We start from the raw sequence: 25,867 nt of genomic DNA on the forward strand, positions 1-25,867 counted from the left end.
TAGTTAACACCATGTTGAGTTACCTTGTACCACACAACATCAGGTTCCTGATCAGATTTTTTAAAGTCATCCATGTCTGGGCAGGAGATCTCTTTTCTTTTAGTGACTTCAGATTTTTCCAAATAGCGGATCCTGCTATTATAGCACAGGCCTGATTCATTCTCTGCAACAGTCAAAGACATTGACACCTTCATGCAATATGTTGAGTTTCTGTAGGAATAGAGAAATAGCAAAATGGCTTTATTGGGTATATACAACTTCATTTGTACTCTCTATATATTCAAGAGCATTGACTTTTTCATTTAGGACATTACCGATAATCAGAAACAACATAAAAAAACCACAGAACCATTTTCTACTTTGACTGACAGGAAGATATGAAGCAAAATGTTAATATCAACATTTCTGACCAGGAGGTAGCTACAGAGCTACATAGAACAGCTGTACCCATTTTCTGAACTGTAGTATGGTCAGACATCTTTCCCCGGGATAAGTATTTTTTATTAAATTTATTGTGGTAGCATTGATTAATGAGAGATAATTATTTTATGTTGAAAATCTGATACTGAAAACTTGTGAAAAAGTCTGTAACTAGAAACATACCTATTTCTGCTCTGCTCTTATGACCAGTACTTTACTAGGTATTGCAAAGTTTCTTTAATTTTTCCATTGATTTATAAACCAACAGGTACCTTTATAGGATATACACCAAAAACCAGATCAACATACAGAAGATACCTGTTAAGTTACATAGCTTTGTACAGTGTTTACTGAGATATGTAAGGGGTAAAATTCTGGCTTTCTACAAAGGCCAAATGCTAGTAGAAAATGGTCAACCTGGATTAATTTTTACCACCCAAACTGGCATTGTAAATGAGTTTCAACATTGGATTTGACCATAAGGCCATTTTAGGAATTGGCCATTAACTGGCTAACTCATTATATAAGGGTATTTATGGAAAACAATACTGCCTTCATTTCCCTCTATATACTCCATCACCTTTCCCTGCTTTGTTATACATGGCCTCCAGAAGATATCAACCACAGAAAAGAAAACTGAAAAGTGTGAAGAAAAAATCAGAAATAATCTAGTAAGACTTAAAACAAGGTTAAATATCTTATCTCTTTATGGGCTATATCACAACCATATCTGTTCTAAATGTCAATGGATGACTGCTATTAAAATTAAAAATTCTAAGAGTACTTTAAAACCAAATATTTTAAAAATCAAGTAATAACAGTACTGACAGATGAGCATGGAAACCAATAAGTTTAACATGGTCTCAAAAAATTGTTAGCATTCATACTACTTAGTACTCACTGAAATTTCACAAAATACCAGGTATCATATAAACCAGTGGTCCCCAACCCCTGGGCCATGGACCGGTACCAGTCTGTGGGCCATTTGGTACCGGTCCACAGAGAAAGAATAAATAACTTACATTATTTTCATTTTACTTAAGTCTGAACAATGTTTTATTTTTATTTTATTTTTTTTAATTTTTTATTTATTCATTTTAGAGGAGAGGGAGAGACAGAGAGAGGAGAGACAGAGAAAGAGAAGGGGGGAGGAGCTGGAAGCATCAACTCCCATATGTGCCTTGAGCAGGCAAGCCCCGGGTTTCGAACCGGTGACATCAGCATTTCCAGGTCGATGCTTTATCCACTGCGCCACCACAGGTCAGGCCAATGTTTTATTTTTAAAAAATGACCAGATTCCCTCTGTTACATCTGTCTAAGACTCACTCTTGATGCTTGTCTCGGTCATGTGATACATTTATCCGCCTCACCCTAAAAGCCGGTCTGTAAAAATATTTTCTGACATTAAACCAGTCAGTGGCTCAAAAAAGGTTGGGGACCACTGATAGAAATCACAGGAGTACATATCATATTACTGCTGCCCATTGAATTTATAAACTAAGTTAATCAAAATAACTGCTACTTGGAGTTCTAGTAAAGTTAATTACTGGGCAAGTATTTATGACTATGCCCATGTCTCTGTCATTTGTGAATGATGCTAACAAGTCACTCCCTTTCTGATGTTCAGATGCAACCCTGTTATTCAATGTAAATTGTGCACTATCACTTTTTTTTATTCCTAAGTACAAATATTGATTGACTTATGAGCTATGCAACTTATGACCATTCGACTTTACGACCACAATAGCTAGCCAGGACTGCTCCGCATCTGGCAGCACAAGTGTTGCCCAGCTGGGCATACGACAGTACGGACCAGCTTCTGGCAGCACTACCATCTCCGTGTGCACCATTTCACCTGTTATCCCAGACTCGGTACAGCAATTTGTGTTTTGTGTCTTGGATATTTTTCATCAAACCCCTCCCAAGATGTCTACCAAGAGGAAATTGTCTTTGCAAATATTAAACCAGTTGTACTGGTAATGCAGTGTTTTACTTAAACCTGACGAATGTAAAAATAAGAAACAAAATGGTGTACAGATGATACAAATGGCATAAAATGAACAAAGAAAATTATGATATATAACAATAATGAAAGAAAATTATGATAAAATATGACTTAAAGATTTTTATAACATCATTTCACAGTACTGTACATATAGCTTACTCAACTTATGACCAAATCGTGTTACGACCAGTCTGTTGGAACTAATCGTGGTCGTAAGTCGTGCACTAGCTGTATAGGTTTCTAGAACCTAATGACATAACTTACGCCTCTTGGAGATTAAATAAAAGACCATTTCATTCTCTTGTTAGATATTTGACAGCTTCTCCAAAACCTAGAAAGCTAAATTCACTAGAATTTTTTTAAGTCTTAGGCAAGAATCTAAAGTTTGTATTGATCAATTTGGCTCCTCTTGACCCCATATTCAATACTTCAGTGATAAACATTTTTATGTCTTCTTATTTCCTTTAAGGCCCTATATGATCTGTTATATCATAATACTCTGTCCTTCACTCATTAGAGGACAGTCACAATGGCATATCCTCTGTTCCTTGCATACACTAAGCCTACTCAAAATAGAAACTTTTACATTTGTTCTTCTCGCTGATATCTTATTATTTGTTTATTTGGTAAGTGCAAGCAAAAAAATTTGTTGCTATTTTCAATCACTCTACTGCTGGGATCTAAATGAATACAGACTCTATACTCAGTAAATGTTAGCTGATTAAATGAGTAGATATCAAAAATTATGTACTCAAGAGACACATTCTTTCTGCTCCACTTTTGCATCGACCCTCCCTCTCCATACTATAGGTTCAGGTAAATGGCTGGTAAAATATCACATTTCCTATTTAAATATGACTCAGAGTAATTTTTCAGATATTCTTGTACTGCAACAGTAAGGATTAGTGAAGGTTTTGTGCATCAGCATTTCATCAAAAAAGAATATACTGGCAACATCTGAAGATAAACGGAAGCAGGGTAGGTATAGAGGATGGAAATAAGATAAATATTCAGTTTTTAATTCTGAATTAAAAACACAGAAGAAAAATAATTGCTTCTGCTAGGTATGCTGTTTTCTAAACAGTTTTTAATGTTACAGACATTGATCATATCTGTTCTATGATGTTCATCTACATAGGTGAAAGAAACTTACTTGTTAAATATCTCGCCATTATTATGTTTTAATCCCAACAAAAGAGAGCTATTAACCAGCAGTCTCAACAACAGAAGTAGATAAAGTATCTAATGCTCTGAAAGAATCTATCTGAAATGTATTTAATCCTGGGAAGAAAATAAGGTGGACTGTGGGATCAATAATAATGTAGTGGTTTCTTAACAAAGCACCAGATTTGAAGTAAGATTCACTGGGTTCAACTCACTCTGTGTACTTGGGAAAATTATATAATGTCTTTCAGTCTGTTTCCTCAACTGAAAAATGAGAATAAGAAGTCCTTTGTGGTGTTTCTATTAAAGGAGTTCCTTTCCTTGTACAAACATGGGCAAAAATATGTTTATCATTTTCAGTTGGAATGATGAAAATACCTGACATCTCCAGGCTGTGGTAACTATTAAAATAACAGATATAAAACACATAATACAGCATCTGCTACATAGTATATATTTAATAAATTGTAGTTAGAATTGGTATTGTTTCTAGGATTATTTTATGCATATTTCAAAGAGTAATAAGTAAAATTTGTATGTGATATAATGATTATGAACAACAACTAATATAATAAAAACAATATACTGGTAACAATGGGCTAAGATATGCCACTGTGTTTGGAGAGCTACTTGATAGGAAAGCATCAAGAGGAGGTCAATTGAACAACAAGCTTAGTACCAGAGAGCCATGATATGCTCTCTGGATTTAAAAATATATATTTAGTCAGAAGGAAAGGGGATCAGAGAAGGAAAAGAGATTGGTGAAATTATATATACCTAACACAGCATTATAGAGAGCAGAAAAGCAAATCCTGGAGGGAAGGGGGATGGTGCTATGGGGAGGGGGGCAAGGAGGATGTTGAGGAGAACATGGGGGAGGGGATACATTCGGGAGGGACACTAGAATCTATGTAAACACAATAAATTAAAATGAAATATATATATATAGGCACAAAAAGAAGTGAATCAAGAGAAAGCAGCTAAGTTAGGAAAATCTTCCAGGTACTATGAATATGAGCTACTAGGCAAAAACCAGAACTTTGGAGGTCAAATTATTAGTAAGAGTTACACTAAGCCTTCTGGGATTTCCTTAGACAAATGACTTCTATAATAATGACCAGCTCTCTAGGCATGTTTTCCAGGGATCAAGGACAAAAAATACTCCTAATATTCTCCCTCCTTTATCCCTCAAGAGTATAAACAAAGTAGGTCATGCTACCAGTACTTTTATTGACTTGGGATGGGGATGAGGACAGAGAACGCATGCTGGAGATGGCTGAAGGATAGAAGGAGGAAAAAAATATGGGTTTCAGTCTTCTCTAAGCTTTACCCATAAACAACCTTAGGCCAGAGCTCTGCATGAATTCACTGTTGCTCTGGTCTCTCTCATGTAAAAGGCTGCTGACAAATTGCTTGTTTGTCAAGCACTAGTATGAAGTGCCTGGTGATAACCAAGGTCTCTAGAACTCAGAGAAAAGGCTACTAAGGCTACTGTTTCTGTTGCTGACCTGGATGAAGTGTGATCAAGGCTGCCTGATAGTTTGAGACTCAGGGTGATTTTTATTAGTTGTGTAATCTAGCCCTGGCATAGTTCCCACTAACACTCTTGCATTATTTAGATTTTATTTTGAAAAATGCCCCAGGCCAGTTCTATTTAAAATGTTTTCTGCAACTAAGTCTTAAAAATGTTACATGTCTTTCATTAGGTACAATTAGAGCTATGCAAGTTTGAAGAGGCCAACTGAACAGTGTGCAAGAACAGGGACTGTATTTTTCTGTCTTCCCTTCACATCCTGAAGATGAGGAGCACGGTTAGACTCAATAGGAGCAGAGGACCTTTGCAGTGCTATTGCAGCAATGTTTTATATATTTGCATGCATTTCAAGTACTTCCATATTTCTTATTTTACATAATTCTGCTAATAATCTAGGAAAATGTACAGGGTGTCACCTACACTTTGCAGAGAAGTACAAGATGGACACAGAGAAGACAAATGACCTAGTCAAGCTCATATACATGGTCAGTGGATGAAAGCCAAACTTTCTCCTCCACTATTCTCACAAATCGATGCTAGCATTGGTTGACAATCAAAATAACTCATAGTTACTTTGGAATAACTCATACCAACTTGGAGAAGCTTATATAAATAAGTACAGATGTGTAAAGGTAATATTTAAATAAAAATGCTATAGCACAGAAGAATTTACAAATTTATGAGCAAACCTCACTTTCAATTCCAAAATTTTAATATTAGCTACTTTAAGTCATAAATTATACTTTTTTTGATAAGTATTTCTAAGGAAAATTTTTGACAAATCTTGGGGTCGCTGAGGAAAAAAGTAAGACTCAGAATTAAAAATATACATGAAAATTCAGATGTCTCTTTCTAACTCCCACTTATAAAACAAGATTACTTTATTAAATCTAAAGTTTTATTTCAAAATTTGAGTTTATGTGAATTTGTTATATCACCAGAGCTAACCTATTGAAAAGAAACTAAATAAATTAGAAAACTTTTTTATATACATCTAAAAACAGAAGCACAGATAAAATGCCTTAGGATATAGTTAATTTTTTTTCTAAATGATTACTTTAATTGTTTTATCCTTACTTCAAAAGTCTTTCCTTGCAAATTCCAGAACCATCTGATGACCAGTACACTAAAACAAACTTTGCTTTCTGATGTTTTTGAAATGTGAATTGACTGCAATGCAAAGCCACATCAATTAATCAATCTATGATCCTTGGATGATATTGTCTTCCTCAAAACATAAGAACTATGAAATGACTTTACAGAAAATTCAGGGAAGTGGCACAAATAAATAAGTAAACAGGATCTCAGGATTTTTGAAGAAGTCCATTTTTGAAAATCATCACACAAAAAAAGAAAATTTGATGAAAAATATCTTTGATCTTGTTGTAAAAGAGACCTTCAGATAAGTGCAGAAATAAATGTATATAACTAAAATTATTTAGCATTAATACTTTTAAAGATCAAGAAGAGACAAAAGAGAGAGAGGAACCAAATTATTACTTTCAGTCTCATAGATACAAAGCTGCCAGATGGGAAGGGGTATGTGATTGGGTAAAAAAGGTGAAGGGATTAAGAAGTACAAATTGGCAGTTACAAAATAGTCATTAGAAATGTAAAATACAGCACAAGGAACATAGTCAGTGTATTGTAATAACTATTATTAATGGCAGATGGGTACTAGACTTATTGGGGTCATTACTTCATAAATTATATAAGTGTCTAACCATGAAGTTGTACATGGAAACTAATATAATATTGAATGTTAACTATAATTTTAAAAATTCAAAGAAAAGAAAAATAAAGAAATGAAACAGGAGGTGACATAACTACAGGTCACATGGATAGTAAAAAGATAATTAAAGACTGCTACAAATAATGCCATGCTCCAAAATTTGATAACTTAGGTAAAATGGACCAATTCCTTGAAAGGTACAATCTGCCAAGACTGATATAAGAAGAAACAGACAATATGAATAGGCTTATAGCAATTAAAGAAATTGAATCTGTAATTAATAAACTTCCATAACAGAAAGCACTAGGACAAGATAGATTCACTGGTGGATTCTATCAAATATTTAAGGAAGAAATTATATCCATTATCTACAATCTCTTTCAGAAGATAAAAGTGGCAGGAATACTTCCTAACTCAATCTATAAGGCCAGCATTACCCTAATACCAAAACCCAAGACATTACAAACATAAATAAATAAATAAAATTACAGATCAATACCTCCATGAACATAAATGTAAAATAGTAACAAATTAAATCTAGCAATGTATAAAAAGAATTATATATTATGCCCAAGTGGGATTTATTTCAAGTATGAAAGGCTGGTTCAATATTCAAAAATCAATTAATGCAATCCATCATAGCAAGACTAAAAAAGAAAACTCACAGAATATCAGTAAAAGCATTTGACAAAATTCAACACCTATTCATGGAGTGACTCCTTCATTCCTCAGTAAACCAGGAATAGAGAATAAGTGCCTCAACTTGATAAAGAATATTTACCAAGAGCCTATAGCTAACAATACACATAATGGTGAGAAAAGTGAAGTTTTCCCACTGGGATCAGAAATAAAGCAAGGCTATACCCTATCACCGCTCTTATCCAACATCACACTGGAAATATTAGCTAGTCCAGTAGACAAGAAAATGAAATAAAAAGTATAAAGTTATACTGATTCAGAGGAAAAAAAAGTAAAATTATTTTTGTTCACAAAAAAAAAACAACAACAACCATGATTGCCTATGTAGAAAATCTGAAAGAATTGACAAAAAATTAGAACTAATATAGAACTAATAAGCAATTATAGCAAGGTTGTAGGACATCAAGTTAATACACAAAATCAATTAATTTCCATTATGTCAGCTATGAACAAGTTTTTAATATGAAATTAAAACAATACCATTTAGATAAGAAAACCCCAAAATGAAGTACTTAGGTATACCTAATAAATATGTACAAGGTATATATAAGAATTACTACAAAATTGAAAATAACACTACCTGACTTTAAGACTTACTGTAAGGCCCTGGCCAGTTGGCTCAGTGGTAGAGCGTCGGCCTGGCATGCAGAAGTCCCGGGTTCGATTCCTGGCCAGGGCACACAGGAGAAGTGCCCATCTGCTTCTCCACCCCTCCCCCTCTCCTTCCTCTCTGTCTTTCTCTCTTCCCCTCCCGCAGCGAGGCTCCATTGGAGCAAAGATGGCCCAGGTGCTGGGGATGGCTCCTTGGCCTCTGCCCGGGTGCTGGAGTGGCTCTGGTTGCAACAAAACGATGCCCCGAAGGGGCAGAGCATCGCCCCCTGGTGGGCAGAGCGTCACCCCCTGGTGGGCGTGCCAGGTGGATCCCGGTCGGGCGCATGCGGAAGTCTGTCTGACTGTCTCTCCCCGTTTCCAGCTTCAGAAAAATACAAAAAAATAAAAAAATAAAAAAAAGACTTACTCTAAAATTACAGTAATCAAAACAATGTGGCATTGGTGAGAGACTAGATAAACAGATCAATCAAACAGAATATTGATCCTGGAAACAGACCCACATAAATACAGCCAGCTGCTCTTTGACAAAGAAGCAAAGGCAGAACAATGGAGCAAAAGAAATCTTTTCAACAAATGATGCTGAAAGAGCTGGACCACATACAAAACAAAACAAAACAACAACAACAAAAAAAGAGAAGCTAGACACAGATCTTACAACCATCACAAATAGTATCTCAAGATAGATCACAGGCCTAAATGAAAAATGCAAAACTATGAAACTCTTAGAAGACAATGTGGGAGAAAACCTGGAGGATCTTAGATATGGCAATAATTTTTAAATTAAAACACCAAAGCCACTGTACATGAAAGAAATAATTGATAAGCTGGACTTAATTAAAAGCTTCTGTACAAAAGACAATGTCAAGAGAATTGGAAGACAAGCTCCAGACTGTGAGAAAATGTTTGCAGAAGATATCTGTTGAAGGTTATCCAAAATATATATTTTTTAAATCTCTTAAAACTTAACAATAAGAAATAGAACAATCCAATGTTAAAATGGGCCAAAGACCTTGACCTATGTCTCACCAAAGAAAATATACAGATGGTAAACACTCATTTGAAAAGATGTATATTATATATCAACTGGGGGATGTAAATTAAAACAACAAGATACTACTGCACACTTATTAGAATGGCTAAAATCCAGAACACTGACAACACTAACAGCAGGTGATGATGTGAAGCAACAGGAACTCTCATTTATTACTTTTAGGAGTTCAAAATGTTACAGCTAGTCCTGGCCAGTTGGCTCAGTGGTAGAGCATCGGACCAGAGTGTGGATGCCCTGGGTTTGATTCCCAGTCAGGGCACATAGAAGAAGCAACCATCTACTTCTCTAAGTATCCCCTTTCTCTCTCTCTCCTTCTCTCTTACCCCCTTCTGAAGCCATGACTCAACTGGTTCCAGCAAAGTTCACCCCGGGCACTAAAGATGGCTCCATGGCCTCGCCTCAGGCACTAAAATGGCTCAGGTGCCAAGCAATGGAGCAGCAGCCCCAGATGGGCAGGGCATCCCTGTGGTAGGGGTTTGCTGGGTTGATCCGGTCGGGGCACATGTCATAGTCTGTCTCTCTGCCTCCCTGATTCTCACTTAATAATAATAAAAAAAAATGTTACAGACACTTTGGAAGATAGTTTGGCAGTTTCTTACAAAATTAAACATACTCTTACTGTATGATCTAGCATTCATGCTCTTTCAAATCTACCCAAAGAAGTGGAACAATTATGTCTATACAAACATCAAGTTTTGGAAGCAATTAAAATGTAATTCAGTAGGTAAATAGATAAATAAACTGTAGTACATCCAGACAATGGAATACTATTAAATGCTAAAAAGAAATGAGCTAAAAAGCCAGGTAGAGGTATGGAGAAACCTTAAATGTATATAATAGGTGAAAGAAGACAATCTGAAAAAGCTACACAGTATAGGATTTCAGCTACATGATACTTTAGAAAAGTCAGAACTATGGAAACAGCAAAAAGATCAGTGGTTGCCAAAGGGTAGGGGGCAGGGATAAGTAGGTGGAGCACAGAGGATTTTTAGGGCACTGATACTCTGTATGAATATTATAATGGTGGATACATGTCACTATGTATTTGGCCAAATGCATAGAATGTACATCATCAAAGTTGAAATACAATGACAACTATAGACTTAAGGTGGTAATGATGTGTCAATGTAGGGTAATGAGTTGTAACAAATGTGCTGTCCTGGTGGGACATGTTGATAATAGTGCATGCATGTGTGAGGGCAGGAGGCATATGAGAAATCTCTGTATCTCTCTCAATTTTGCTGTAAACCTAAAACTTCTCCAAAAAGGAGTCTTAATAAAAAGGACAAGAACTAAAGTTCTGACCAATTTCCTAATGCAATTTTATGAAGAGTCACAACTTTTTAAATACACTAAAATGACATTTATTGAGCACCTGTTATGTGCAATCCTGCTTATAAAAATATATTGAAAAACAGATATAAATTTAATACAATCATTAAAGTATTTTTGCAACAATAAGAAGTTGGGAGAACTGAAGATCTTTGCAAAACTCACTTTTGCCTTTTTTAGTCTCTAATTAGATATATTTAGAGTTGTGAAGAGTTCAGGTTTTGTTTGTTTTTGGTCTGTTTTTTTTTATTAATTTTAATGGGGTGACATTGATAAATCAGGGTACATATGTTCAGAGAAAACAGCTCTAGGTTATTTTGCCATTTGCTTATGCTGTATTCCCATCACCCAAAGTCCAATTGTCTTTCGTCACCTTCTAACTGGTTTTCTTTGTGCCTCTCTCCTCCCCCATCCCCCTCCCTCTTCTCCCTCCCACCCCATAACCCCCACACTCTTGTCCATGTCTCTGAGTCTCATCTTTATGTCCCACCTATGTATCGAATCATATAGTTCTTAGTTTTTTTCTGATTTACTTATTTTGCTCAATATAATGTTATCAAGTTTCATCCATGTTGTAAATGATCCGATGTCATCATTTCTTATGGCTGAGTAGTATTCCATAGTATATATGTATCAAGGCTTTTTAATCCACTCATCCACTGACGGACACTTGGGCTGTTTCCAGATCTTCGCTATTGTGAACAATGCTGCCATAAACATGGGGGTACATTTCTTCTTTTGAAACAGTGCTATGGTGTTCTTGGGGTATATTCCTAACAGTGGGATAGCTGGGTCAAAAGGCAGTTTGATTTTTAATTTTTTGAGGAATCTCCATACTGTTTTCCACAGTGGCTGCACCAGTCTGTATTCCCACCAGCAGTGCAGGAGGGTTCCCTTTTCTCCACATTCTTGCAAGCACTTATTCTGTGTTGTTTTGTTGATGAGCACCATTCTGACTGGTGTGAGGTGATATCTCATTGTGGTTATTGCATTTCTCTAATGATTAGTGATGTTGAGCATTTTTTCATATGCCTATTGGCCATCTGTATGTCCTTTTTGGAGAAGTGTCTATTCATTTCTTTTGCTCATTTTTGGATTGGATTGTTTGTCTTCCTGGTATTAAGTTTTACAAGTTCTTTATAAGTTTTGGTTATTAACCCCTTATCAGACACATTTTCAAATATGTTCTCCCATTATGTGTAGTAGTTTGTCTTTTTAATATTTTATTTATTGATTTTTTAGAGAGAGAGGAGTGAGATAGAGAGACAGAGAGAGAGACAGAGAGAGAGAGAGAGAGAGAGAGAGAGAGAGAGAAGGGGGAGGAGCAGGAAGATTCGACTCCCATATGTGCCTTGACCGGGCAAGCCCAAGGTTTCAAATGGGCGACCTCAGTGTTCCAGGTTGACATTTTAACCCACTGCGCCACCACAGGTCAGGCCTAGTTTGTCTTTTTATTCTGGTCTGTTTTTAACAAAGTATTTCATTGTTCATGGATGACAGCTCTAGTCTATAAGAATGTCAATATTAAAGGTATTGAGTTTATGTACTTTTTCTTCATTAGGAAGACACCCAATTGGTAAGCAAACAAAAGTTCATTGGAGGTATGAGCAAAGAACAATTTATTAATTGTTCTTCTCTCCTCCTAACAAAAATGCACAGCCTTTTGCATGATGGTGATGATGGTGATCATCTTAGACTCAGGATTATCCCAAAATAATTTTTTTCTGGTTCATGATGCAGTTGGATACAAGGTAAACTCAGAGACTTGAACTGAACTGGATTTGAGTAGCTCACTGCTTGAGAATGTGGCCTTGGAAATTAGAGAGACTTGGATTCAAATCCTAGCTCTATTATGTGCTAACTATGGATCTTTGGACAGCTCATTGAGGTTTAATTTTTGAACCTATACTATGAGGATAATAAAACAGTTATCCTTTTTGCATTGTTATTTACATAAGTGTTAAGAACAGTGAAGGGTCTAAGATTTTACCATACTTTCAAACTAACACATTAGCCTGAAAGTTTCATGGGTGTTGGTAGAAGACAAGAAACTCCTTGGTCATAGTAGACAATTAATTATTCACGGCAATAGAAGCAACCAGGGTATCAACATTTGTGTTTCCTTTCGGAATCCAACTCCTAGAAGACAATACAAAGAGGTCCAGATACAAGTGGTAAATTGTATTACAGGAGAAGAATTCCAAGCTCTGGAAACACTAATCTTTTAATAATGGCTTATAAGCATGACAGCACTTCACTTCAGAAGGAGATGCTATCTATATTTTCTAACGCTTTATGCAAACCTACCCTTTGCTCTGGTGGGGCTCAGCATTTAAATCAGATACCCACTCAAGAAAAAAAAACTTTAAAAATGTGATCATTCATCCATTTATTACTGAAGACTATAGATATTTCCAATTGTAAATTCAAGTCACCAGTCTCAAATAAAGCAATTGCATGCAGCCACTTAAGGCTATGTAGTTCAAAATCTGTCTGCAAATAACAAGTTGTAGGCAAAGACAAGGAAATTATCACGGTAAATTTAATAGATTCCCTTCCACCACCATCACATCTACCAAAGTATGAGTGATCCCTACTTTATTGTGTGGTTGAAGACAATTTTAAGAAAGTCAATCTGTTATACATCCTACCATTACCAAAGAGTTTTTCTGTGGAGAACCCAGATGTTTATATTAAAAACAACAAAACGCTCTTCCAGAAAAAAGTCCCCTTAAATTTCACTGACTCTAGCCCTGGCCTGTTGGCTCAGTGGTAGAGTGTTGGCCTGGCATGCAGGAGTCCCAGGTTCGATTCCCAGCCAGGGCACACAGGAGAAGCACCCATCTGCTTCTCCAACCCTTCCCCTCTCCTTCCTCGCTGTCTCTCTCTTCTCCTCCCACAGCCAAGGCTCCATTGGAGCAAAGTTGGCCCGGGCACTGAGGATGGCTCTGTGGCCTCTGCCTCAGGTGCTAGAATGGCTCTAGTTGCAACAGAGCAACGTCCCAGATGGGTGGAGCATCGGCCCCCTGGTGGGCATGCTGGGTGGATCCCAGTCGGGTGCATGTGGGAGTCTGTCTGACTGCCTCCCCGTTTCCAACTTCAGAAAAATACAAAAAAAAAAATTTCACTGACTCTAATAACTATTTAATACTTCTTCACTCTTCTTATTTAGATTACATTGCTATTTTCATATCTGCCAATATGTTGTTTCATAATTACTTCCCATCTCATTTATAAAGGTTTTGCTTTATTGCCTGAGTTAAATTGCAAGGTCTTCAAAATCACTCAGGTTTCATTACATGAAGTTACCTTCCTCTCTACAGAGTAGATGCCATAGTTTTCTCCCTGTTTTTGTGTTGAAAACTGTATTTGACAAGTGCTCTAACAACTATGCTGTCATACCTTATGCCTCCATGATCTGTTTTTGGACCACTGCCAACCCACCATAGCTGTTACTTTCAGAGATTTTGAAAAACTTATCAACATTCAAATTTTCTGTGTGCTGCTCTAATTTCACTCTATGACCCACTATCATCTGGCTTCTGTCCCATCATTCTATTGAATTGCTATTATAGACTCACTGAGTATCTTATTAGCCAAATCTAAACATCTTCATCCTCTCTGTCCTCTGTGCATGATTTGAAACTTGTAACTCCTTCAACTCTCTAAACCTCTCCTTACTTCTAAGACCTCCTCATTATTGTTTGCTTCTCTGATCATTCTTTATAACTCTATTACTGGCTTTTCTGCCTCGTCCTATCCTCAAAATGATGTCCATCTCTGTCCAAACCCTAGGATTCTTTCCTCTGTTTTGTTTGTTTGTCTGTGTTTTCTTCTCTCCCTCCAACCTTCATCTCCAGCAATTTTGTTTAAGCACTAGGTTTCAACAATAAACTACCATAATTGCCACGTATAAGACGCACCCTTTCCCGAAAATTTTGGAGTCTAAAAACTGGGTGTGTCTTATACAACGGTTGTAGACTTTTTTACTTCATTTTCCGCTTTTTCATGCTTGTTTTTGCACTAATTGTTGAAGACAGGGATTCATCATCAGACACAGATGAGGACAAGCTAATGGGTGGGAGTTTTGACAGTGCTGAGGAGTTTTATGAATTTTGTGATGAATAAAACTTAAGTTTAATAACTTTATGTATTTTTTTTCAAATTTTGTGCCCTAAAATTAATGTATGTCTTATACATGGGAGCATCTTATACATGAGGAAATACAGTAAGTGCTGAAAATATTCAAGCCTACAATACTTTCCAGTTCTGTCCTCTCACTTATTTTCCAATCCAGAATCATCTAACTATGGTTCTATATGACTATCATAAAGACAATTATAAATCCCAAACTGAACTTGTTATCCTTCCCCTACAGACTGCTCTTCCTCCTATAATAGCTATCATGATTAGAGGCATCACTAGTCATATCACCTACATTCTCAAGAAAGATTCCTTAAAATCATCCTCTATTCCACCTTCCCATACTTATTTCACTTATAAAATTGTTTAACAGTCATCACAATTCTGTTTCAAAATTCTCCACTTATCCAATCTCTCAACTAGGTCTTTCCATATTCAAAGACTTAATCATGGTTTGTTTGTTCTTTGACTATCTAACACTAGGTAGACAGCAGGGCCTATGGGCAGGCACAAACCCATGTCTGATATCCTGGTAAAGACAGCAGATAGTAAAGAAACATCTTTACAAAATCAGATTGGCTGGTTTCTTTTTTATAAAACAATAGAAATATTAACTCATCATCAACTTTTACAAATTAACCATGAGACAAGATTCCCTTTGAAACAAGCTGAGTATTCTTTTTCTACAAACTTTATTCTGTTATGATTTAAGCACTACTTTCTTATTTCACCTATCCTCCACCTCTATCCTCTTTAGCAAACATAACCTTTTTATTATATCTAAGAATCTGTTCTTATTTTGCTTTGTTTTCCTATTTACTTATTTTTTTATTCCACATTGAGGTGATATCATACAGTATTTGTATTTCACTCTTATTTCATCTAGCATAATACCCTCTAAGTCATTCTACTTTGTTATAAATGGCAAGATTACACTCTATTTTATTGTTGAGTAATATTTTTTATATAAATGCCACTTCATATGTATCCATTCATCTGTTGACAGATACTTAGGTTGCTGATTCCATATCTTCCAATTGTAAATAATGTTGCAATGAACTTAAGGAGGTGCATATATATATTTTCAAATTAGTCATTTTGATAAATATCTTTAAATGGTATTGTTGAGTCTTATGAGAACTCATTTTTAATTTTAGAGGGTGCAAGCCTGGAGTCAGATGACTGGAAAGATTATTGCAGTAGTCTGGGGGGAAGACAGCAAATACCAACACTTGGGCAGTTAAATGAAGATCTTTCAGGTAGAATCAACATACACTTGGAATTGAACAGATATAAATGGTGAAGAAAATATCAAGTTGTGCCAATAACCAAAACAGAATATGGGAGGAAATTGGGAAAAGATGTAATGAGTTCCGTTCTGAGTACACTGAGCTTGAGACAGTTGTGGGAATCTAGTTATAGGCATCCAACAAACAACAAACTTGAGTCTAGAACTGAAGAATAAAATCACAACTCAGGAAAGAATAGATATAAATTGCACAAGAAAAATTTTGTAGGACCAACAGTATACCCTTAGTGATGCTCACATTTAAGACTGAAGGATGGGGATCCAAAAATATAGACTGAGGAGAGTTTTCTACTGAAAATCAAAACCAAGAAATCCTGGCCTCATTAGGACAAAAGACCATTCCATTGATGAGGCTCTGTGTATCACACTATAGGTAGAGTGGGAGGAAATCTGGAATATAAAGTATATATTGAATTTCTATATGATACAGGCACTGTGTGTCTTTTCTCTCCAAGGATGTATGGGTGAAATCAGGACTTATAGCTGAGCATAACGTGGCTTTCACACACTGAGGCTGGGCTAAGTCCCTGCAGCTGTCCTGCTCAGCATTCTAGAGAAGTGCAATATATCTGCCTCAGGGACAATGTATAAAGAAGAAAACGTCACTGGGAAAGGGATGGGTAATCAACAACCATGAAAACACATCTCTTCCAAGGAAACTCCAAATTCCCATTTTCTCAAAAGCTATACCCCCTTAAGAAAAGACTGCATTTGAAAGCTGAAAAGCAAGGGGTTGTCTTGTCTGTGAACTCCCAGTCAGAATCTGTCCTCGACACCTTTGTCTATATGTTCTATGTTAAAGGTCTGCAAGGTCTTCTTGTAAAGGACTAGGCAATAAATGTTTTTAGTCTGTGGGTCATATTGCCTCTGTCTCAGCGACTCAGCACTGCTATTTCAGTGTGGAAGCAGTCACATAAATAGTGGGCAGCTCTGTGTGGCAATACAGCTTCTTTACAAAGGCAGATGGCAGACTGGATTTGGTCCCTGGGTCAAGATGGCTAATCCTTCATCTTTACCAGGGGGAGGCAATTATCAGAGGATGCCCATATGAAAAGCAAAGATCATAAAGATGGAGTATGAAACCACAACAGTTTAACTTGAAAAATGTCCTTGATGGGAAATGAAAGATAGTAGACCCAGGAAGACTAGATAGCTACATACATGATGCTCTTCCAGAGGTACAAGACAGGCTGCCTTAGCATATGGGAGCACTTTCTGGTGATCTGAACCCTATTTTACTAAATTTTATAAAAAGAGAGAAGCTGGAGGCCCTACATTTTCCATTCTCCCATACTTTAACAGGGTCCACTCTTAGGCCAGTGCTGAACCATTTTTGTGACATCACACAACAGTGATTTTTGCAGCCGGTCAACCCCTAATCAGGACTCTACAATTTTGAGGACAATATATAGTGGGCATCTCTCTGGCCCTTGCCAGTGGGCTTAGTGGTAGAGTGTCGGCCTGGAGTGTGGAAATCCCAGGCTCGATTCCCGGCCAGGCACACAGGAGAAGCAAACATCTGCTTTTCTACCCTTCCCCCTCCATTTGTCCTCTCTCTTCCCCTCCCGCTGCCAACACTCCATTGTAGCAAAGTTGGCTTGAAAAACTGAGGATGGCTCCACAGCCTCTGCCTCAGGTGCTAGAATGGCTCCAGTTGCAATGGAGCAACAGCTCAGATGGGCAGAGCATCACCCCCTGGTGGGCTTGCCAGGTGGATCTCAGTAGGGCGTATGTGGGAGCCTGTCTCTCTGCCTCCCTGCTTCTCACTTCAGAAAAATACAAAAATAAATAAATAAATAAATAAAAATATATAGTGGGCAGAGGCTGTGACCAAAGGCATCTCTGAGCTTAGCCATGGCTAGTTAGATTACTGATGAGATAGATGAAGACATGCCAGCCCCATCAGTAGATGGAGAGCCAACAAGGGGGTTCCAATATAATACCTGGATCCAGATATAAATCCAAGAGAGACTTTGGGAAGACATGGGGACCAATCTGGGAGTCACAATCTAAGCACCAGTGTCAACCTGCAACCACAGGACCCAAACCAAGGTGCCAATAACATGGAAAGAAACAAAGGTCTTTGCAGGCTCTTCTTCCAAAGAAAGCTTTGGAGGATAGTGGAGGACAACACCTTCACATCTGTGTGCTGGAGTGACAATAAAGACTCAGTGATCACCAACCAAGATCTTTTCCAGATGGAGGTTCTTGGCTAGAGGGGCATACAGAGAATCATTGAATCAGACAGGCTGGAGAATTTCATCTACCAGTAGAATGGATTTAGCAAAGTAGGTCCAAATAACTTTTCTATTTATTTGCCAGAGAACAACAGGATGATGGTTACAGAGAAAGTCCTTCTGTTTCCCACCTTCTCTGTGACTTGACCATCTTTTTAGTAGAGCAAGGAGAATGATTTACTGAAAGAATTTCATTTCAAGGGATAACTCTATTTCACAAGGGACAGTATTTATGGAAAGGTGGCGAAATATAGATTTTCATATGAAACTATATATAATCCCCTTAGAGGTAACCTGTAGGGATGATTAAAGACTCTGAGAATCCAGTTGATGGTAAATAGATATATTTTCACTCAGAATAACTAAGATAATTTTTTTTTCCTCAGATGTATTGCAACTCCAATCTTCAAAGAGACAAACCTTGGCTCATTGAGAACATTAAGAGAAAAAGCAACTGGATGATTACAGCTTGGTCAGGGACCAGTGTAACACCTCCAAAGAAAAAGAAGCAAGTGGCCGCATGAATTCACCATAAGGAAAGCACCAAAGAAGCCAACCGAAAAGCCTAAGAGAAAGCTCCAAATGCTCAGGGACACAGTGGCTTTTTCTCATTCCAGTTCTTGGGTCTGTGGTCCACCAGCATTGCCATGGAAGTCCTTGGCCCAAGTGAGTCAGGCAGCCCAAGTGGGGAGGACACATCCAAGCACATCATGTGTGGACCCAGGGTCACTGCTGAGACCCATGGCACAGGAAAATGGCTCCCCAGCTCCCCAGATTACCCACTCAGTGATTCAGGGATGGTTTTGTACTACATCTATCATCATATTCTGATTGTTGCCCTTCCATTCATTGTCCCACCTGAGGACTCAGACGAGAACGAGGGTGAGAGCTCCTTAGATTGCAATTGTGCTCTCTGTGAGTAGTGCAGAGACAAAGTGGTTCCCTAAGTTCACTGATGACAGAAAACTATCACCACTTTGTAACTACAAATCTATTTTCAGCTTTTAAAAAAAAGCAAAACTCTATGATAGTAAATAAGCAATCCAGTGAGGAAAAGAAGAAAGAAGGAAAGGAAGGAAGGAAGGAAAGAAGGAAGGAAGGAAGGAAGGAAGGAAGGAAGGAAGGAAGGAAGGAAGGAAGGAAGGAAGGAAGGAGAAAGAAGAAAGAAAGAAAGAAAGAAAAAAAGAAAGAAAGAAAGAAAGAAAGAAAGAAAAGAAAAGAAAAGAAAAGAAAAGAAAAGAAAAGAAAAGAAAGAAAGAAAGAAAGAAAGAAAGAAAGAAAGAAAGAAAGAAAGAAAGAAAGAAACTGCCTTCCCCCAACTATTTTCTTTCTCAGCTAGCCATGCTGCAAGAAGTTCTTGAGAGTAAAATTGTCTGCTGGATTAAGGCATTGTCCTGAATTTAAGGGGCACGTACGTAGTACAAAATGAGTGACACATTAGTACTGACTAGGTTATTAGATCAACTAGCTCAGTGGTTTTCAACCGTGGCTGAATAAACCCAATGATTATAGACTCTGTAATCTTCATATAACATATGGATGGTTAGCACTTTTCTGGACCCTAAAATTTATATCAGAACATCACTGGTCTGTGGACCAGCAGTTAAAAATCATTGTGTTAGCATGCTTAGTGAGATGAACAGTTTAAAAGACAGCTTTAAAAACAATGTTGCTGGAAGAAAAACCAGCACTAATGGGTAAGGAAAGAAAGTAGAAATTTCACAGGGTGCTAATGTTTTGGTCAAAACCAGTAATTTTTATCTCTAGAAAAAATAGTAGTGATTCTCAATGGGCTTGTCATTTGAGATAAAAGCAATCAAAGTAGTGAAAGAGAATGACCAAGGAAGGAGTCTCTGTTGATTTTCCTCTTTCTAATGACCTATCTATACACCAGCAAGTCAAATTTGACTACATCTGTCTCTAAAATAAAGTAAATTAACTAAAGCAATATTTTATTTAGAAACAACAATGCTTTTTGATATTTGCTGAAGGTCATATTGAATCAAAGTCAAAAGTTTTCTAGAGAGTTTGCACAAATGAAGCGATTGGTCTTCCATAGGAGCAAGAACAGTCCATCAATGTTAACAAACTTGAAAGCAGAGTATGTAAGTACCGATGCCAGTAGACAAATAGAAGTAGTGGATGTTCTTTCTTCATTGCTTCTATTTTTTTTAGTAAATTAGGAAGAAAGGGGAGGAGATGTTGGAAGTTTCAGGAGAGCAGGCAATGTGAAATAGTCATCTAAGAGGACAGGAGAATGAATGGAATAAGACTATATAGTATGATTACTTGGCAGCATTAGGGGTACATTTGAGGTTCATGATGACAAATTTAAAGTGAGACCAGATAACATTATTTATTTCCTTTCTGTCAAGTTCAGCAGTAAGGAAGCAGATACAAGTGTAGATGAAGGGCTGGGTTTAAACAGTGGTGTGGTTTTTATAAATAAGTAAGATAAAGGGAGAAAGGGCCAAGCAAATCAAGAAGATATTTATGGAAGTGATAAAAATGATTGTTCATGGGATGTAAACTATGCTAGGTGAGAATAAAGCAAAGTGGAATAAAAAAATCGTGGGACCAATAAGCTGCAACTCTGGGTTAGCACAATAGATTAGTGGAATTGGGGTATAAAAAGAGTGAGCTAGAAGTGGTGGCAAGAATAAAATACATGAAAATAAAATTATGGAGGGATTGTTACAGTCCGCAATCCTCCAAAATGTTTCAGATGGCCAGCCATAATCATTTATTACTTCTTGGCCCCTGAAAATATTTTTGAATTTGCAACTCAAGCAATAAGTTAAAATCTAGATATGAGAAAACAAACATAGAGCAAAAAGACACTTAAGGTTGTGTAATGATAAAGAGATAAAAAACAACAAAATGAATACCAATGTCAGCTAGCTCACCAGTAATTATTTGAAATCAATTCTTGTTTTATGATTATCAAATATAATCCATTAATTCTTACAAAGTAGATAACTCTGCTAACTGACTAAACTCTAAATATCTGCTTCCTCCCAATAAACAAACTAAATAGAGTATAAATTATGTAGGTATTGTACTATATAATTATATCTTTGAGCTAATGAACAACAGTCAGGCTATATTTTTAAACATTACAGCATATGAAATTCACTATTAATAAAATAAAAATAGATACAAATTTCCACTACTTTGTTGTTTAAATTACTTACAATTTTATAAACAAGTAGATTATTAAATTTTGAAGGTTTAGAAAATAAACTTTTCAGGTTACGTAAGTGTTCCTTTATGCAAAATTGCTACAAAAAATAAGTAAGTGAGGCACTCTCACTTAAAACCAAAAATATGTAGAAAAAAACTGATCACATTACACTTTAGCCTACATAGGCCAGAGAAGGCGTTGTCACTTTCTCAAGATCCTGCACAATCTTGACCTTTTCTGAAGTCAATTAATTCTTCAAGATCTAGACTCTAATTTTTTTCTACAAGAAATTATCTTCTCTCCTGGAAATTGCTGCCCAGTTAACTGACTTTTGACTCCTATTTTTAAAGATCAATAGTTAAGTTGGAATTGCATTATAAGAAATGCGCACTGTCCTTAAAATCTCTTGGCAAACATGATGGGGAGTAGAGCAGGAGGATGAAAGTGATAAAAGCTATTTCTTAGAGTCTTAGGAAGATAAGACAATTACTTCTCTTTTTAAAGAGATAGGTTTTTTTGCAATATGACATAAAGTGATTCCTATGACAAATGCTTAGTGATTGTTCTTTGAAATGTAAACTTCTTTAATATATCCTGCACAGCTACTTAAAGGTCAGGATCATTTAAGGATCATTAAAATCAGGCACAATTACTTTACACTTACAATTATTTATTTTTATTTTATATTATAAAACATTTGAAACATACTAAAAATAAAAATAACAATATAATGAACCCTCATGTACTCATTTCACAGATTCAATAATTAGTAACATGATGCAGTTCTTATTTCAAATATCTCCACCTCCCTCAACTCTTCAGGCGATGTTGCTTTTCTGGAGTAAGAATTACACAAATGCAATGAATAGCAAGGTAAAGTCATACCTCAGAGCTGATAAATGCCCTGAGGAGCCTTAGAAAGTTTGAGGCATTCATATTTTGAGAGCCTCATTTACTTAAATAATTACCAAAGACCAAGAATTATCTGATTATGTTCCCATTTAAGAAGAAGTTTCTTTGTTCTGCCTACTTAATTGGAGACGTAAATGGTCACAATGTTTTTTGAACCGATAACAGGTTCTCTGCACTTGAATATTGTGATCCCCAAATACACAAATGTCTACAGATGTTCAATTATATTTAATCGTTCTTTTCAATAGCTGTGAGTTCAATTCAAGATTATATGAATACATTATCTTCATCCATAGCTTAAGTCACCCCTTGTACCAACTTACTGAGAAAGTAATGTGTGAGATTTTGTCAAATAAGATTACTTTCTTCATTTTTCCTACCAAGTTCCTCCACTAAAAAGATTCAGGTGGGAATAGAGGGAGGGAGACAGTAATTCTTAATCTGGAACTGCTCCTCAAAATATGACTCACTTGTCCACAATTTTGCTATTACCAAACAATTAACATGCTAAAAAATTCAACAAATCACTCTTGAGACTGGCCAAAGAAAAACAAGCAAATAAAAGATTAATTAGCTACTGAAAGATAACAAATAGTAAACTTTTCTTGCTATGATTCAATTGAGGGGAGAATATTAATAAATACCTCATATCTGCATTTTTAAGCACACAAAAAATCAATAGAGTAATTTTTTTTATAAATTTTTATTAATGTTAATGGGATGACATTAATAATTCAGCAATAGAGTAATTTTAATGAGGTCAATAAAGCATATAAAATTATCCATGATTATGTTAATGTGGTATCAAATTAGAGACTTTAGGTGAATATAGACATTGCCGAATTCAGAGCCTTTTATACTATGTCATGCTCTTGGCAATGGCACAAAATCACACCTATGAATTGACTTTCTCACTTGCACATATCTGGAATCAGTAGCCACTGCTAGATCTGAAAAACATGTTTATTATTCACAAACAAATGCTACCTACTTTATTTATGTCATTCTAGAAGAGATTCCTATATGTCTAAGTTGACAAAACACTGTTGCTTCCTTCAGAAAAGCAGTTCCCAAACTTTTTTTCTTATCAAGGCACACATGAAGGATAATATTTAAAATTTCACCCACATATATCAGTTCAAATCCCTAACTAATAGATCACTAGTTATACTTGAATGAAGCCTCTGCTCAGTGGAATACCATCCCTTTTTCTTCTATTGAGCTAGATGTGAGTTGAGGACCAGTGACTTAGAGGCTATCTATGGTAGATACAAAGACAGTCAACTCATATGTACTTGAAACACAGGGACAGCTACAGGAAAGGATTTCAAGGGCATTGGGAAGTTCCACTTGTGAATGTATATGGTGGGCTGAGGCTTTGCAAATAAAATTTTAGATTTGTGAAAACAAGAAATAACAACAACAAAAAGTAAATGGAGTTGGAGGGGGAAATAGTTCTATTTTGACTGGCAGGATTTGATGAGGGTGGGAGATGGACAGTGGGAAATCAGGTCAGGGTAACAGCACACTAAAGAATATAGTGTCAGTTACAGAGGCTAAATTAAACCCACCTACCAATTTTGCCAAAAGCTGCCCAAGTAGGTGAAATATTGATTATCACTAAGGTTGTGATCAGAATGATTTCTAGTTCTGCTAATATCCTGTAGGTTTTGCCCACCACAAACAAAAACTAAACTCACTATTTGCTTCCCCCAAACTCCCTCCACAAATATATAAAAGTGATTCTAAGAGTATCAAGAGCGTTCTCTATTTATACAACACCTTGTTCTCCCAGCCTTTTGAACAATAAGCCCTCACTAGGGGTTTCCAAGTTCTTTTGATGAAGAGGTGACATAGCTTTAGCATCAGACAAAGGCCACAGTAGACAAAAATAGGAAGGGTCTGCATTTCTAAGAAGGTAAAATAAAATATTAGAATGCAGGTCCCTGGTGAGCAAGATCAGAGGCTCCCAAAATGGCAGCATTGAAATGTGGTTTAAAGGTCATATCAGCTACCTACTTCAATACCTAGTGCAGTTTCTCTGAGACTCTAGATTCTAGATTTTAGCACTGGCGTGGAGTGGGAAGGAAGAGCATACATATTGTGGAATCCGTAGGGAAAAAGATTGTTTTTCACTGTACATTTCTTGCATACAAGAATTGTATGTGAAATCTTCCTTGCATAGTACCTAGGAACTCAGGCTGACTGTGTGTTTACAGGGGTCCATGCTGAATATTTCAAAACTGTGGACCCAAACTCACATTGCAATACTATGAAGAATCTCAACAGTAGCTCATTGGTAAAAAGATCTCCCAACAGCATTTGAAGCTATCTTCCATCAAAAATTAAGGACAGACATTGGCCTAAGTGATACTTAAAGTTATTTTCATGGCCAGATAGGGAGACCATTGAACCAACTGGCTCTATGCAAAAGCAACTGTTAATAAGGCCCTGGGGCAGCAGTGGAGTTGGGGAAGAAATTAATCACACAATCTTCTAAATAAATAAGCACACACAGTAAATGTGAGTCTTGTTTTATGAAAGTTGTACACAATTTGCAATGTACTTTCAATAATTAGAATTGAATTTATTTAATCTCTGCATTTCTTACAAATTTTCAAAACCCTACCTACTGTATGAGGTGAGGAACATCTGAACACACTACAGCTCCAATCAAAAGGCTACCAGCTATGGAATGGAGCAATATTTTCATGCACACACTCACCTTAGAACACAAGTGTAGAACCCACTGTCTTGTGCCTCAGCTGAGTGAAACCATATTGAATCTTCTTCTTTGCTCATCCTGACTTCTGAAAAGATTATGGGCTCTTCCAAATCTCCTTGGTTTTTATACCACATAAGTCTGAGCCCAGTGCTCTGGGCCATGCTATAGTTGGTGCGAATATAACTGTAGAAAAGGGCACATTTCACTCGGACTGGTTCACCTGCCAAAGCCATGTATGTCTTGAGATCCACTGACCAGTCAATGCATCCATCCACTGAAAGAAAACCAGATGAGGTATGAGATACAGTGAGCGTTGTAGATGATAATGCTATGAGCAACAATCATTGCCAACATGTACTGAGGATTTACTATGAGCCGGGCACTATGTCAATTGCTTTACATAGATCACCTCATTCAGTCTTCCCAGTGGTCTTATGAGGCAGAGCAATGTCTTTCATAGGCCTGAGCAAGCAGTATTCCTGATGGACCCCTGTGCCTTTTGATTATTTCCAATACTGTATGGTATAACCTTCTGCCTGCCTGGGTTGATTAGGTACCCAAAGGAGCTCCAGGACTCATGCCTCGGGGGTTTGCCTGAGGCCCCATTGTTTGGTCCCAATGCCAACACAGTGTGAGATTGAATTGCCAGAGTGACATTGACATGTTGATTTTAGTTGACTCAAATTGATTATATAGACAGGAGCCCCACAAAACAAATACTTCCACAGGGCTCCTGTCTAGCCTAGGAACAACCCTGAGATTGACACTTTTATTATTCTTATTTTACAGATGAGAAAAAAGAGACTCA

At 36.7% G+C, this 25,867-nt stretch overlaps 1 protein-coding gene across 1 annotated transcript in view; it reads right to left on the reverse strand.

The window, feature by feature from the left end:
* The window catches only part of IL1RAPL2 (interleukin 1 receptor accessory protein like 2), a 583,210-nt gene extending 557,545 nt beyond the window's left edge, over window positions 1-25,665 (reverse strand). The window contains exons 1-3 of the mRNA XM_066357822.1: window positions 25,617-25,665; window positions 25,060-25,333; window positions 24-210 (exon numbers count right to left, since the gene is read on the reverse strand). Coding sequence (XP_066213919.1) covers window positions 24-210; window positions 25,060-25,333; window positions 25,617-25,665 — 510 coding nt within the window. The remainder of the gene's footprint in view (window positions 1-23; window positions 211-25,059; window positions 25,334-25,616) is intronic.
* Window positions 25,666-25,867: the final 202 nt, after the last annotated feature.

This window comes from Saccopteryx leptura, chromosome X (genome assembly GCF_036850995.1).
Source record: "Saccopteryx leptura isolate mSacLep1 chromosome X, mSacLep1_pri_phased_curated, whole genome shotgun sequence".
Lineage (NCBI taxonomy): Eukaryota > Metazoa > Chordata > Mammalia > Chiroptera > Emballonuridae > Saccopteryx > Saccopteryx leptura.